Raw genomic sequence first — 17,039 nt, 5'->3', positions numbered from 1 at the left:
GTCAGGTTAGATGGGGAACGTCTCTGCAAAGCTATTTTCAGGTGTTTGATGGGGATCAAGTCCGGGTTCTGTATGGGCCACTCAAGGACATTCATAGACTTGTCCCGAAGCCAGTCCTGCATTGTCTTGGCTGTGTGCTTAGGGTCGTGGTCCTGTTGGAAGGTGAACCTTCACCCCAGTCTGAGGTCCTGAGCAGGTTTTCATCAAGGATCATTGTACTTTACTCCGTTCATCTTTTCCTCGATCCTGACTAGTCTCCCAGTCCCTGCCGGTGAAAAATATCCCCACAGCATGATGCTGCCACCACCATGCTTCACTGTAGGGATGGTGCCAGGTTTCCTCCAGACGTGACACTTGGCAATCAGACCAGAAAATCGAATTTCTCATGGTCCGAGTCCTTTAGTTGCCTTTTGGCAAACTCCAAGAGGGCAGTCATGTGCCTTTTACTGAAGAGTGGCTATCATCTGGCCACTCTACCAGAAAGGCCTCATTGGTGGAGTGCTGCAGAGATGGTTGTCCTTCTGGAAGGTTCTCCCATCTCCACAGAGGAACTCTGGAGCTCTGTCAGAGTGGCTATCGGGTTCATGGCCACCTCCCTGACCAAGGCACTCCTCCCCCGATTGCTCAGTTTGGCCAGTCAGCCAGCTCTAGGAAGAATCTCGGTGGTTCCAAACATCTTGCATTTAAGAATGGTGGAGGCCACTGTGTTCTTGGGGAACTTCAATGCTGCAGACAGTTTGTATTACCCATCCCCAGATCTGTGCTTCAACACAATCCTGTCTCGGAGCTCTATGGAAAATTCTTTCGACCTCATGGCTTGGTCCACCACAGGTGGACTCCAATCAAGTTGTAGAAACATCAAGGACGCTCAATGGAAACAGGATGCACCTGAGCTCAATTTCGAGTCTTATAACAAAGGGTCTGAAGAATTATGTAAATAAGGTATCTATTTTTTATTAATTTCCAAACATTTCTAAATACCAGTTATTTATCACTTTGTCATTATGGGGTATTGTGTGTAGATAGTTTTAAAATGTTCCTCATCAATTTTAGAATAAAGGTTGTACCGGAACTAAAATGTGGAAAAAGTCAAGGGGTCTGAATACACTGTATATCACGTTGGTAGAGTCGCAGCAGGTTTAAAAGCTGTGAACCCAGGCTGGGGACAGTCCGTTGACAGAGAGCACCTTGAGGGGTAGGAAACGAGAATATAGGCTTCGGGCTTGTGTGTCTGGCAGCAGTCTGGCTGGTGAGGGTGCGTGTGTCTAAGGGGCAATTGAGCATGAAAGACAACAGATGACCTCCTGGGTTTGAGCAGTTTTAACGCAGCAGCACAGCACCCAATTGCACATCTCCAGTCACAAGTGACAAGGACACCTGGGTAATTCAGTGTTGCGTCAAACAAAAACAGAGGTGTTCTCTTTTCTTTAAATAGCTGGTTTGTGTTCATAAGGCATCAAATTGAGGAAAATGGACAGACAAAGAGGGACTACCTAGGTGCTTATAATGACATTGTTCAATAAGAAACACTGATTTGAATTTTTTCATCTGGTGGTTCATTATCATTCAATACATCAGGTGGCTAAAAGTGGGGATGGTCCCTGCTGTGTATCTGCAAAGGGACTAGGAAATCTCTCACTGATTCACAAAATCTTGACAAAAGGAGAAGTTGGATTTACTGGTAAGTCAGGAGGGGAGGAGGTAGAATGGGGAATGCATATAGTGAAAAGGGGAGTGGTTTAGAAAGCTGTGTCACAAACATCTTATTCGTCATCTAAAATAGTCGCCATGACAGAATGTTGTTTAATGACGGAAAAAGCTTACATAAATACCGTGTATAAAAAAAAAAGGTCACTAAAACCGAAAGAGGTAAGTTCGAGACTAGAACAGCGGAAAGGGGGATATGGTCCTGGGGAGCTACTAGGAGTGCAGGTTTCTGTTAAACGCCAGCTTTAAATAACCAACTTCAAATAATCAAGGTCTTGGACCTTGTCTCAGGTGGTTTAGTACTAGGCTGGAACCAAAGCCAGTACAGACCCAGTATAGCTCTCCCAGGACCAGAGTTGGAGATCCCTTGGGCCCTGGTTAAAAGTAGTGCTCTGCATAGGGAATAAGCTGCCATTTGGGAGTCATGACAAAGTGGACTACTAACAGATTACAAAAGCGGGCGTATCGATAGGGGCCTTTGCAGCTACTGCATTTTCACTTTCAAAAAGTACACAAACAAGAGCCCGTCTCTTGCTCCCAACTTCATCATACACCCCACCCCCAGGCACAAAATATATATTTTTCTTAAAGGCATCCTACCAGAGTCGTTCTCCGAATCCATCTCGTCACCTATAGTGAGTGACTCACAGCTGGGGAGTGGTTTGCATAGGACCTGGCAGGTACCTACACCTCTGACTTTTTCCCCCCTCTCTTCCTGTGAGCCTCAGCTCTGACATTGCAGTGCTTCGGTTCTCCTCGCTGAACGGTGCAGATAGCAGCACTGCAGCCTAGCCGGGGTGGCTATGGTGGTAGTTCCCTACTGTATGCCCTCATTTGGCAGCTGCAAATGTGTTTGTTTGAGCTACTGCACAAGATGCAGGGCTGTCCCATTACTGGGCAGGCGGTTAGAAATGACAATATTCACTGGCTAGTTTTGGACCCGGTATTTGGCCAAATTAGGTCATCTGCAGGTTTTTAAATCATCCATTGAAGAGTAATTACTCTAGTGTGGGATCGGTCCGGTTATGAAGTAGTAGAGATTTTGGCATCTAGGTTGTGTGTGTCAAATTAACAACAGACCCAGGTGGCTAAAGGCAGTAGCTGCAGTTCCATGCCCATCTATTCAGCACAATAGCCCAGCCTGACACTGATTTGAGTCCTGGGTGGCATTGTTAGAGAGTCCTTTACCAGAGCCCTTCGATGTTTCTCTTCCAGAGATGTACATTGAGGATAACTGAGGAAAGACAAGAGCATTTTACAATGAGAAAAACCGTGATTGCAAAGAGCCCAAGGAATCCTAACTTGTAAAAAGTTAAGGGATAGTTAAATGCAGATATAATAAAAAATATGTTGGACCAAAACCCCATGCAATGTAAAATTGAGAACCATCCCTTTAATACACTATCTGGTGTGATTACATTATTTGTTGTAACGTAAGTCAGTACAACACATGCAGGTTATGTAACACATATTTCGATGTAATTGTGCGGTCAATTATACCCTTAATTAGCCAATGAGTCACAGCTGTATGGACTTGATCAGCACATCTCAGCTTGTTCAGCCTATGGTGCAAAGGAGAGCGTAGCATGCCTTTATAGTGCACACACCCAAGGCATACAGTTAGTATTGAACAATGCACTGTGCATGTGGTGAAGCCAGACAGACGAGATTAAAAAGACTGATATGATGTCATGTGAGAACACATCAGGGGATTTATTATAGAAGCGATGATAGGCATTAGTTGAAGCGCAGTGTTAATTTAAGTCTCCCTACCATCATATTTTAGCCAATCTCGATGAAGATTTGCGAAACAACTTGATTGGCGGTACACAATATACTCCCTGCCTCTTGTAATGAGCCGTCCGACCGTTACCAAGAATCACATACCAGATTTTTTTAACAGGGTCGTTAGCAATTGATTTAAGAGTATGTCTTGCACCGCCCTATGGGACTACCAATCACGGCCGGTTGTGATACACCCTGGAATCGAGCCAGGGCCTGTAGTAATGCCTTTAGCACTGAGAAGCAGTGCCTTAGACCGCTGCGTCACCCGGGTTTTACTCGGGTTAATCAATAAATGCAAACATTTTGATTAGATAGGTCAGTGTTTCTTAATCCTGGTCCTGGGGACCCAAATGGGTGCACATTTTAGTTTTTGCCCTAGAACTACAAACCTGTGTAGTTCAGCTGTGTAGTTCTAGGGAAAAAACAAAAAATGTGCACCCATTTTGGTCCCGAGGACCAGCCACCTACCCACCCAGACAACTAGCTAGCCAGCCAGCCAGCCACCTACCCACCCACCCAGACAGCGAGCTAGCCAGCCAGCCAGCCAGATACCTACACAGCCAGCCAGCCAGCCACCTACCTACCCACCCAGACAGCTACACAGCCAGCCACCTACCCACCCAGACAGTGAGCTAGCCAGCAAGCAAAATACCCACCCAGAAAGCTAGCCAGCGACCTACCAACCCAGACAGCTAGCCAGCTACCTACCCACCCAGACAGCCACCTACCCACATAGACAGCTAGCCACCTACCCACCCAGCCAGCCGGCCAGCCAGCCACCCACCTACCCAGACCAGCAGCCAGCCACCTACCCACCCAGACAGCTAGCTCGCTTGCCAGTCAACCAGCCACCCAGACAGCCAGCCAGCCACCTACCCACACAGAAAGCTAGCTAGCCAGCCAGCCAGCCACCCACCTACCTACCCAGACAACCAGCCAGCCACCTACCCACCCAGACAGCTAGCCACCTACCCACCCAGACAGCCAGCCAGCCAGCCAGCCAGCCACCTACCCACCCAGACAGCTAGCTAGCTCGCTTGCCAGCCAACCAGCCACCCAGACACCTCCCCACCGAAACAGCTAGCCAGCCAGCCAACCAGCCAGCTACCCACCCAGACAACCAGCCAGCTACCCACCCACCCACCCAGACAGCTAGCTAGCTCGCTTGCCAGCCAACCAGCCACCCAGACACCTACCCACCCAGACAGCTAACCAACTACCCACCCACCCAGACAGCTAACCAACTACCCAGCCAGCCAGCCACCCAGCCAGCCAGCCACCTACCCACCCACCCAAACAGCGAGCTAGCCAGCCAGCCAAATACCTACCCAGACAGCTACACAGCCAGCCAGCCACCTACCTACCCACCCAGACAGCTACACAGCCAGCCAGCCACCTACCCACCCACCCACCCAGACAGTGAGCTAGCCAGCCAGCAAAATACACACCCAGAAAGCTAGCCAGCGACCTACCAACCCAGACAGCTAGACACCTACCCAGCCAGCCACCCACCTACCCAGACCAGCAGCCAGCCACCTACCCACCCAGACAGCTAGCTCGCTTGCCAGTCAACCAGCCACCCAGACAGCCAGCCAGCCAGCCAGCCTACCCACACAGAAAGCTAGCTAGCCAGCCAGCCAGCCACCCACCTACCTACCCAGACAACCAGCCAGCCACCTACCCACCCAGACAGCTAGCCACCTACCCACCCAGACAGCCAGCCAGCCAGCCACCTACCCACCCAGACAGCTAGCTAGCTCGCTTGCCAGCCAACCAGCCACCCAGACACCTCCCCACCGAGACAGCTAGCCAGCCAGCCAGCCAGCCAGCCACCTACCTACCCACCCAGACAACCAGCCAGCTACCTACCCACCCAGACAGCTAGCTCGCTTGCCAGCCAACCAGCCACCCAGACACCTGCCCACCCAGACAACCAGCCAGCCACCTACCCACCCAGACAGCTAGCTCGCTTGCCAGCCAACCAGCCACCCAGACAGCTAGCCAGCCAGCCACCTGCCCACCCAGACAGCCAGCCAGCCAGCCACCTGCCCATCCAGACAGCCACCTACCCACCCAGACAGCTAGCCAGCCACCTACCCATCCAGCCAGCCACCCAGACAGCTAGCCAGCCACCTACCCACCCAGACAGCTAACCAACTACCCACCCACCCAGACAGCTAACCAACTACCCACCCACCCAGCCAGCCAGCCAGCCAGCCACCTACCCACCCAGACAACTAGCTAGCCAGCCAGCCAGCCAGCCACCTACCCACCCAAACAGCGAGCTAGCCAAATACCTACCCAGACAGCCAGCCAGCCAGCCAGCCAGCCACCTACCCACCCAGACAGCGAGCTAGCCATCCAGCCAAATACCTACCCAGACAGCTAAACAGCCAGCCAGCCACCTACCTACCCACCCGGACAGCTACACAGCCAGCCAGACAGCCACCTACCCACCCAGACAGCCACCTACCCACACAGACAGCCACCTACCCACACAGACAGCCACCTACCCACACAGACAGCCACCTACCCACACAGACAGCCACCTACCCACACAGACAGCTAGCCACTTACCCACCCAGCCAGCCAGCCAGCCACCTACCTACCCTGACCAGCCACCTACCCACCCAGACAGCTAGCTCGCTTGCCAGTCAACCAGCCACCCAGACACAGACAGACAGACAGACAGACAGACAGACAGACAGCCAGCCAGCCAGCCACCTACCCACCCAGAAAGCTAGCCAGCGACCTACCCACCCAGAAAGCTAGCCAGCGACCTACCCACCCAGACAGCCACCTCCCCACCGAGACAGCTAGCCAGCCAGCCAGCGACCTACCCACCCAGACAGCCACCTCCCCACCGAGACAGCTAGCCAGCCAGCCAGCCACCTACCCACCCAGACAACCAGCCAGCCACCTACCCACCCAGACAGCTAGCTCGCTTGCCAGCCAAACAGCCAGCCAGCCACCTACCTACCTACCTACCCACCCACCCACCCAGACAGCTAGCCAGCCACCTACCCACCCACCCAGACAGCTAGCCAGCCACCTACCCACCCACCCAGACAGCTAGCCAGCCACCTACCCACCCACCCAGACAGCTAGCCAGCCACCTACCCACCCACCCAGACAACCAGCCAGCCACCTACCCACCCAGACAGCTAGCCACCTACCCACCCAGACAGCTAGCCACCTACCCACCCAGACAGCTAGCTCGCTTGCCAGCCAAACAGCCAGCCAGCCACCTACCTACCTACCCAACCACCTACCCACCCAGACAGCTAGCCAGCCACCTACCCACCCAGACAGACAGCTAACCAGCCACCTACCCACCCAGACAGCTAGCCAGCCACCTACCCACACAGACAGCTAGCGACCTACCCACCCAGACAGCTAACCAGCCACCTACCCACCCAGACAACCAGCCAGCCACCTACCCACCCAGACAGCTAGCTCGCTTACCAGCCAACCAGCCACCTATCCACCCAGACATCACCTACCCACCCAGAAAGCTAGCTAGCCAGCCACCCAGAAAGCTAGCTAGCCAGCCAGCCACCCACCTACCCAGACAACCAGTCAGCCACCTACCCACCCAGACAGCTAGCCACCTACCCAGCCAGCCAGCCAGCCAGCCACCTACCCACCCAGACAGCTAGCTCGCTTGCCAGCCAACCAGACACCTCCCCACCGAGACAGCTAGCCAGCCAGCCACCTGCCCACCCAGACAGCCAGCCAGCCACCTGCCCACCCAGACAGCTAGCTCGCTTGCCAGCCACCCAGACAGCTAGCCAGCGACCTACCAACCCAGAAAGCTAGCCAGCCACCTACCCACCCAGACAGCTAGCCACCTACCCACCCAGCCAGCCACCCACCTACCCAGACATCAGCCACCTCCCCACCGAGACAGCCAGCCAGCCACCTGCCCACCCAGACAGCCAGCCACCTACCCACCCAGACAGCTAGCCAGCCACCTACCCACCCAGACAGCCACCTACCTACCTAGACAGCTAGCCAGCCACCTACCCACCCAGACAGACAGCTAACCAGCCACCTACCCACCCAGACAGCTAGCCAGCCACCTACCCACCCAGACAGCCACCTACCCACACAGACAGCTAGCGACCTACCCACCCAGACAGCTAACCAGCCACCTACCCACCCAGACAACCAGCCAGCCACCTACCCACCCAGACAGCTAGCTCGCTTACCAGCCAACCAGCCACCTATCCACCCAGACATCACCTACCCACCCAGAAAGCTAGCTAGCCAGCCACCCAGAAAGCTAGCTAGCCAGCCAGCCACCCACCTACCCAGACAACCAGCCAGCCACCTACCCACCCAGACAGCTAGCCACCTACCCAGCCAGCCAGCCAGCCAGCCACCTACCCACCCAGACAGCTAGCTCGCTTGCCAGCCAACCAGACACCTCCCCACCGAGACAGCTAGCCAGCCAGCCACCTGCCCACCCAGACAGCCAGCCAGCCAGCCACCTGCCCACCCAGACAGCTAGCCAGCGACCTACCAACCCAGAAAGCTAGCCAGCCACCTACCCACCCAGACAGCCACCAACCCACACAGACAGCTAGCCACCTACCCACCCAGCCAGCCACCCACCTACCCAGACATCAGCCACCTCCCCACCGAGACAGCTAGCCAGCCAGCCAGCCACCTGACCACCCAGACAGCCACCTACCCAACCAGACAGCTAGCTAGCCACCTACCCACCCAGCCAGCCACCCACCTACCCAGACATCAGCCACCTCCCCACCGAGACAGCTAGCCAGCCAGCCAGCCACCTGACCACCCAGACAGCCACCTACCCAACCAGACAGCTAGCTAGCTAGCTAGCTAGCCAGCCACCTACCCAACCAGACAGCTAGCTAGCTAGCTAGCCAGCCACCTACCCAACCAGACAGCTAGCTAGCCAGCCACCTACCCAACCAGACAGCTAGCTAGCCAGCCACCTACCCAACCAGACAGCTAGCTAGCCAGCCACCTACCCACCCAGACAGCTAGCTAGCCAGCCACCTACCCACCCAGACAGCTAGCTAGCCAGCCACCTACCCACCCAGACAGCTAGCTAGCCAGCCACCTACCCACCCAGACAGATAGCTAGCCAGCCACCTACCCACCCAGACAGCCAGCCAACCAGCCACCCCCCCACCCAGACAGCTAACCAGCCAACCAGCCACCCCCCCACCCAGACAGCTAACCAGCCACCTACCCACCCAGACAGCTAACCAACTACCCACCCACCCTGACAGCTAGCCACCTACCCACCCAGACAGCTAGCATGCCAGCCAGCCACCTACCCACCCAGACAGCTAGCCAGCCAGCCAGACACCTCCCCAACGAGACAGCCAGCCAGCCACCTGCCCACCCAGACAGCCAGCCACCTACCCACCCAGACAGCTAGCCAGCCACCTACCCACCCAGACAGCTAGCCAGCCACCTACCCACCCAGACAGCTAGCTCGCTTGCCAGCCAAACAGCCACCCAGACACCTCCCCACCGAGACAGCTAGCTAGCCAGCCAGCCAGCCTCCTGCCCACCCAGACAGCCAGCCACCTGCCCACCCAGACAGCCAGCCACCTGCCCACCCAGACAGCCAGCCAGCCAGCCAGCCACCTACCCACCCAGACAGCCACCTACCCAGACAGCCAGCCAGCCACCTACCCACCCAGACAGCCAACCAGCCACCTACCCACCCAGACAGCCAACCAGCCACCTACCCACCCAGACAGCTAACCAGCCACCTACCCACCCAGGCAGCTAGCCAGCCACCTACCCACCCGCCCACCCAGCTAGCCAGCCACCTACCCACCCACCCACCCAGCTAGCCAGCCACCTACCCACCCACCCAGCTAGCCAGCCACCTACCCACCCAGACAGCTAGCCAGCCACCTACCCACCCAGACAGCTAGCCAGCAACCTACCCACCCAGACAGCTAGCCAGCAACCTACCCACCCAGACAGCCACCTACCCACACAGACAGCTAGCGACCTACCCACCCAGACAACCAGCCAGCCACCTACCCACCCAGACAGCTAGCTCGCTTACCAGCCAACCAGCCACCTAGCCACCCAGACAGCTAGCTCGCTTACCAGCCAACCAGCCACCTAGCCACCCAGACATCACCTACCCACCCAGAAAGCTAGCTAGCTAGCCAGCCAGCCAGCCAGCCACCTACCCAGACAACCAGCCAGCCACCTACCTACCCAGACAACCAGCCAGCCACCTACCCACCCAGACAGCTAGCCACCTGCCCACCCAGACAGCCAGCCAGCGACCTACCCACCCAGAAAGCTAGCCAGCGACCTACCCACCCAGAAAGCTAGCCAGCGACCTACCCACCCAGACAGCCACCTCCCCACCGAGACAGCTAGCCAGCCAGCCAGCGACCTACCCACCCAGACAGCCACCTCCCCACCGAGACAGCTAGCCAGCCAGCCAGCCACCTGACCACCCAGACAGCCACCTACCCAACGACAGCTAGCTAGCTAGCCAGCCACCTACCCAACCAGACAGCTAGCTAGCTAGCCAGCCACCTACCCAACCAGACAGCTAGCTAGCTAGCTAGCCAGCCACCTACCCAACCAGACAGCTAGCTAGCTAGCTAGCCAGCCACCCAACCAGACAGCTAGCCAGCCAGCCCCCTACCCAACCAGACTGCTAGCTGGCCAGCCAGCCAGCCCCCTACCCAACCAGACTGCTAGCTAGCCAGCCAGCCAGCCCCCTACCCAACCAGACTGCTAGCTAGCCAGCCAGCCAGCCCCCTACCCAACCAGACTGCTAGCTAGCCAGCCAGCCAGCCCCCTACCCAACCAGACTGCTAGCTAGCCAGCCAGCCAGCCCCCTACCCAACCAGACTGCTAGCTAGCCAGCCAGCCAGCCCCCTACCCAACCAGACTGCTAGCTAGCCAGCCAGCCAGCCCCCTACCCAACCAGACTGCTAGCTAGCCAGCCAGCCAGCCACCTACCCAACCAGACAGCTAGCTAGCTAGCCAGCCAGCCACCTACCCAACCAGACAGCTAGCTAGCTAGCTAGCCAGCCAGCCACCTACCCAACCAGACAGCTAGCTAGCTAGCCAGCCAGCCACCTACCCAACCAGACAGCTAGCTAGCTAGCCAGCCAGCCACCTACCCAACCAGACAGCTAGCTAGCTAGCCAGCCAGCCACCTACCCAACCAGACAGCTAGCTAGCTAGGCAGCTAGCCACCTACCTACCCAACCAGACAGCTAGCTAGCCACCTACCTACCCAACCAGACAGCTAGCTAGCCAGCTAGCCACCTACCTACCCAACCAGACAGCTAGCCAGCCAGCTAGCCACCTACCTACCCAACCAGACAGCTAGCCACCTACCTACCCAACCAGACAGCTAGCTAGCCAGCTAGCCACCTACCTACCCAACCAGACAGCTGGCTAGCCAGCCACCTACCCAACCAGACAGCTGGCTAGCCAGCCACCTACCCAACCAGACAGCTGGCTAGCCAGCCACCTACCCAACCAGACAGCTGGCTAGCCAGCCACCTACCCAACCAGACAGCTGGCTAGCCAGCCACCTACCCAACCAGACAGCTGGCTGCTAGCCACCTACCCAACCAGACAGCTGGCTGCCAGCCACCTACCCACCCAGACAGCTGGCTGCCAGCCACCTACCCACCCAGACAGCTAGCCAGCCACCTACCCACCCAGACAGCTAGCAGCCAGCTAGCAGTAGCCTATACCATCAGTATCAAAGTATTTGGTAGCTCTCACCCTCTGATAAGCTATGGAAATACATACTTCACGCAATAAGTTAATGCCCGTGTAACCTACTTTCCTGAGGCTAGCCATGCCAACATCACCAATAGGCCAAATATGTCAAACACACAAACTACTTGTGTTAGCTTAATAACTTAAGTGTTCGCTTACATTTCACTGCTGATTTTGCAAGCTGGTCATACTAACACTGCGCTTATATGCTTGGCTTCACCTGGCATCCTTGGTGCTCTGTGTAGTACAATGCAGGAGGCAGACCAGGGACAACCCTTTGCAGTGGGTTATAATGTTAGTGTTTACTTCAACAATCCGCTCTGCAAAAATAATGACAAAGACGCAGTGAACCACGAAACACACATGCGCGCACACATACACAAAAATAGGTCTACTTTAAAAAGTGAAAATCCCCCAAAACAGGAAATTTCACAAAGGGAAAAGGAATCTTATCCCACACAAGCATACAATTCCATTCCCAAAAAGATGCAACGTGACATAGGCGATGGAAAAGCATTAGATTTATATATACTTAAGCCAAATCCTTCTTTACCGAATGAGTCTTTGGCGATGCATACAAATTACAGCTTGCGAAAAAGAGGGAATGATCCTTAATGTGCCTGTACCACCAAACATCCAATTCCTTAATAGAAGATCAAAACAATGCAGCCCAATGTAAGAGTTTCCTTTTTAATGCATTTGAGTTTCACAATTAGCATCTCAAAGACAGACAGCAGGGTGTATGTATATCAAATCCATTCTCTGGCAAGGCCCATCATCCCTTGACTCCATTGAATTAGCAAAGAAGCCTGTGTTAAGTTTTCTATACACAAAGACAATAGTAACAATGGAGAAAAGGCAACTGACTTTGCAATTTGAAGCAACCGCCATTACATTTCGGGATGCATCTAGACATAGCTGAATTTCATGTGTAATAAGCTTCGACATCAGTTGACTCATTTCAAAGTTGCAAAACTTGACCAGGGTTGCATTCAGCAGGCACACATAGGAGAAACGGTTCTGATTGGAGAGGTTTGGGTGCCCTAACATTGTGTGCTACTGAATGTGACCAGTCTTCCAGGGGTGCAACGCTACTATGGGGTGTATTCATTAATGTACAACGTTGAAAAACATTTCGTACCAGAAAACAAATGAGTTTCTTAAAATTGACAAATTTAGGTAGGTCCCTCCCCGTTTAGGCTTGTTTGCTTCTGTTTAAATAAAAAGGTAAAAAAATAATAAATAAATGCACTTGGAATGAAACAGGGAAATCCCATTGAGACCAAAGCTTCCTTTGCAAGGGCGCCCAGCACACAATATTTACAATTCTAACGCAATAAAAACATACAATATTTACAAGCAATTTAAGATAAGTAATCAACCAGCCGTCTGAACTGCCCTAGCGGCACCAAAACATGCACCTTTAGAACCTTTAAACGAAAATGCAGACCGAACTGATTTCCAGAGTTAGCCATCCCGGTAATTGAGTCTGGTGACACACGCGTAAGTCTGGAATTTGTCTAAAAATCGGAAACGGATTTGGGCCTACACTTGAAAAACCAGGATCCTGTTCAGTAAGGCGCCCTAAAGTAAAATAAAAATTAACGTCACTTATCTAACAAGTTCAGGTAGTACCTCGCCATTTCAAAATGTTTCTTCCCTACCAGTCACAACCCAGATGTGTGTGTGGACTTGATGGTAAATTAAGGACCTTAAATTCAATGATTGAAAGACCTGTAATTCATTGAATCATGCACTACCAGTGAGAAGATAAAACCAGTAGACACTGCACGACCTCAAGAATTAATAGTGTGTGTAAACAGATCATAGTCCCGCCCTTCAACAATGGGGGCACTCAATGGGCCTCATTTGTCGATCATATTTAACCAGTTGGGAAAATGCTACACCGACCCAAGAGCAGTGTCCAGGCCCTCTAGGGCAACTTCACCCAAGGGAATGTTCAAAAACAATCCAAATTGTCATCTCCATCAGTCTTCAGTGTAAACAAGGCCTTCGTCTGTGGAAAACATTTAGGCCTACACTTCGAAACAGGGAACATGTGGAGTTCTCAGCTGAACAATAGTGTGCAGGGAAACAATGGGAAGACACAAAACAAAGCACTACACCAATCAGCTGAGGAGCCTTTTTTTTAATAACTTCCCCAGCTTCAGTCAAGCCTTGGCGGACATAATGGCAACGGCTTTGTCTTGGCTAATTACTTAATTGAGGTGCTTAACACTTTAGGTGTTAATGAGTAGATAAATGGCTTCATTGACAAAATCTCAAACCATCCCTTTAATATGGAGGAAATTACATGCACTGGAGCTAATTACAGGGTTTTTTCTGTGTAGAGAATTCTTAGGCGGGGCGTCTAAGTGGTAATTTTCAGTTTCAGTGTCAACTTAAATGACCCAAACCAGATAGAACACAATCAGAAGATATCTTTAACTCATATACGGTACCAGTCATAAGTCTAAATATTTGAGATTTGAGATTCTTCAAAGTAGCTACCCTTTGCCTTGACAGCTTTGCACACTCTTGGCATTCTCTCAACCAGCTTCATGAGGCAGTCACCTGGAATGCATTTCAATTAACAGATGTGCCTTGTTAAAGGTTAATGTATTTATGTCTTAATGCCTTTGAGCCAATCAGTTGTGTTGTGACATGGTAGGGGTGGTATACAGAAGATGGTATTTTACCAAAATAGGACTAAGTCCATATTATGGCAAGAACAGCTCAAATAAGCAAAGATAAATTACAGTCCATCATTACTTTAAGACATGAAGGTCAATCAATTCAGATTGACAGTTTAAGAACAGTTTAAGAACTTTGAAAGTTTCTTCAAGTGCAGTCGCAAAAACCACCAAGCGCTATGATGAAACTGGCTCTCATGAGGACCACCACAGGAAAGGAAGACCCAGAGTTACCTCTGCTGCAGAGAGGCACCTCTGCAGTTACCTCTGCAGTTCATTAGAGTTGCCAGACTCAGAAATTGCAGCCCACATAAATGCTTCACAGAGTTCAAGTAACAGACACATCTCAACATCAACTGTTCAGAGGAGACTGTGTGAGTCAGGCCTTCATGGTCAAATTGCTGCAAAGAAACCACATACACGTTTTGTATTATACCATCTTTGAGAACTAACAATCAAATAAAAGCTAGACAGTCAGGAAGAATCTGAAATTCCAAAAAACGGGAATTCAGGAGAAATGCCCATTGATTTTGTGTTTGAGCAGAGGAACACAGGATTAGCCATGGCAAAATGCATAGAATTGCGGGACATTAGCTATAAAACTAAACAATTGTCTTATAGCTCAATAGAACAATTTTGAATTGCTGAAATTTGCTCTACAACAGCAACATTTTCTCTATGCTGCCAAGATAGCTAGAAAGGTATGATCGAGTTTACACTTCCAATGAACTGTGGTGAGGTCAACATAATGAAACTGTCTACAAATATTTTCATGAAAAAAATGTTTTGAATATTTTTGGGGGGGTTGCAAACATCCCTGGGTCGCCGCTTTGCCGGGGAAAGAAACGTTTGAAAACCCCTGCTCTAACACACACACACTTTGAGCATTTACACAAACAGGCCATATTCCACTGATGCATTGGCCTAAACAATATCAATGTATGAGGGTATCATGTTATTACAGCTGGGCAATTCCACAGTAACAGAATGACCCGGAGACTCAGATTTCTCACTTTAAAATGTACGCAAAACAAAAAAACATTGATTTCAAATTCAACAAACCATACACTTTTATGCACAAGGACTACTTCGAAAATGTGCACAGAATACGTCACAAAAACACATTTACTGGAAGAACTGTGCAGATGCAAAGTTTGGTAACATAATTACGTTCACATCTCCCTCAGTTTATGTGACCACATTTTCCCCAAAAAATTAAATATCTGCTCCGGATTAAGACTCAAAGACGTCCTGGCTCAAAATTGTGAAACGATATGCATTTGTTTAGATAGCTTCATCGTGAAGCATGTGAGAAGAATTTAGAGTGGTTTACAGACAAATTAGGGCTCTATTCAATCCGTAGCCTGAAGATCCGCTGTATAGCGCAATCGACAATTTAGAAGGCAATGTTCCCGCTGGTTGCAGAAATGACCTTTAAAATTTGAACATAATTCAGTTATAGGGCCACATTATTTTCAAGCCACTTTGAGACAGTGATTTTCGTCGCAGGTTAGGAGAGCATTTTCTCCAACCCTAACCGCAGTCTCCCACGAAAAAGTCACAATTATCGAAATGGCGTGAAAAGTGCGTTGCCCGTCAGCGATACAGATTGAACCCAGCCCTTAATCTTTGACCTAGACCCAAGAACGTGCAAACACATCAACTGTCAATCAGAACCCAGGCCTAATTTTGCTCCTAGCGTTTACCTTTTTTATTTTATGTCATATTGCCCACAGTCCTAAACGTAGTCTTCAAGTCAAGGTACTGACAACTAATTCAAACACCACAATTTAATATATACAAGGCTAATTCCACCAATGCCTATAGAATATCTCATATTTGAGTTGAGTGAACACACAATGTTACGAGACACAGACGACGCAACAGAGCGATTTCCTTGTGCACCCAATAAATGTCTGCTCGATTTTAAACAATTATTGATGGCCCTGATAATTCCATCAAAACCATGCTTTGAACACCTTTGGATGGACTAATGACTCATTGTGAAATACGCTATGGGTTGAACAAGCGATCCCCTTCGTCAATTTACCGCTGTTGACAACAAGTACCACAACCTTTCAATTTAAAACATTCTTCAAAAACAATCACTTCGCTTACCCGCTGGCATTCTTCCGCTAATGTACCGCAGTTCCTCTGACGTGGGCAGCGATTGAATCTTCAGTTTTGCTACATGTAGCTTATATCGTCCGTATTCTCCGAAATCGCTGCTCCTTCACTTCATCAAATTACATTGAAAGAGGGTCGATCAAGAGCACACTGTAACATTAAATCATGAACATGAGTTCAAGTAGTAAATTCGCTAAAACGTTGGGTAAGCTAAATTAAAGGTTTATTCAAAAGTCTACGTTTTAACATCACCTACATAAATTGCAATATGATAGACTATAGCGCAACCTACCTATGTATGTATTAAAAAAAAAAAAAAAAAAAAAAAAAAAAAATTACTCGGTGGATTCGAATGTCACGAACATTGATTTAGATTCTAACGTATGTTGCTCAACGATACAATGTAACATTCGAAGACTTTGATGGTTAAATACCTGTAAACTGCGCGGATTAACCCCTACAGATTAGGCTACAGCTTCCTGTAATAGGACTGCTTTACATTGAGGGACAACACGGAAGTAGGAGTTGCTCTTCAAGCGATATGTCACCTCTTCGCTCCTAAACTATATCAATTATTACATATTTCTCTGTTTAATAGGGAAAATATAGGTATATGGCAAGTTAGTTATTCTTACCAGACAATTATTTGAAGGGGACTGTCACTTTTGCTTATGCCAACCAATCAATAAGGAAGTGTGACCTAAATTAGTCCCTCCCACAAGTACCAAAACTTTCATACAGGAGCCATGTTTATGCATGACTGTCATTTTAGCCTGCCAAAGACAGACAAGCAATGGTCATTGCTCTTTGGTATTACTCCAAGTGAATTTTTGTAGGGCCTATCAATTACTTTTACAAAAACGATAGCCTATCGATGTAGTGGTGAAGTCGAAATCAGCATGGTAAAGCGTGTGAAAGTCTCCCAGAGGGACTGCTTTTTAAGCTCTTAAATGCCTTTGCTGCACA

The 17,039-nt window shown here is 50.9% G+C and overlaps 1 protein-coding gene across 2 annotated transcripts in view; it reads right to left on the bottom strand.

Moving 5' to 3' along the window:
- Positions 1-16,330, bottom strand: part of efr3a (EFR3 homolog A (S. cerevisiae)) — a 221,032-nt gene extending 204,702 nt beyond the window's left edge. Inside the window, exon 1 of one of the 2 annotated variants that reach the window (XR_005477721.1) lies at positions 16,065-16,318. Coding sequence is in view for 1 of the 2 variants with exons in the window: in XM_039003647.1 (XP_038859575.1) it covers positions 16,065-16,074 (10 nt within the window). In the remaining variant the exon portion in view is untranslated. Of the gene's footprint in view, positions 1-16,064 lie in introns of both variants that reach the window. The other variant, XM_039003647.1, reaches the window with a different exon arrangement.
- Positions 16,331-17,039: the final 709 nt, after the last annotated feature.

Source organism: Salvelinus namaycush, chromosome 11 (genome assembly GCF_016432855.1).
Source record: "Salvelinus namaycush isolate Seneca chromosome 11, SaNama_1.0, whole genome shotgun sequence".
NCBI lineage: Eukaryota > Metazoa > Chordata > Actinopteri > Salmoniformes > Salmonidae > Salvelinus > Salvelinus namaycush.
Note: the sequence above shows the minus strand (reverse complement) of the source record. Positions and strands in the feature narration are given on the sequence as shown.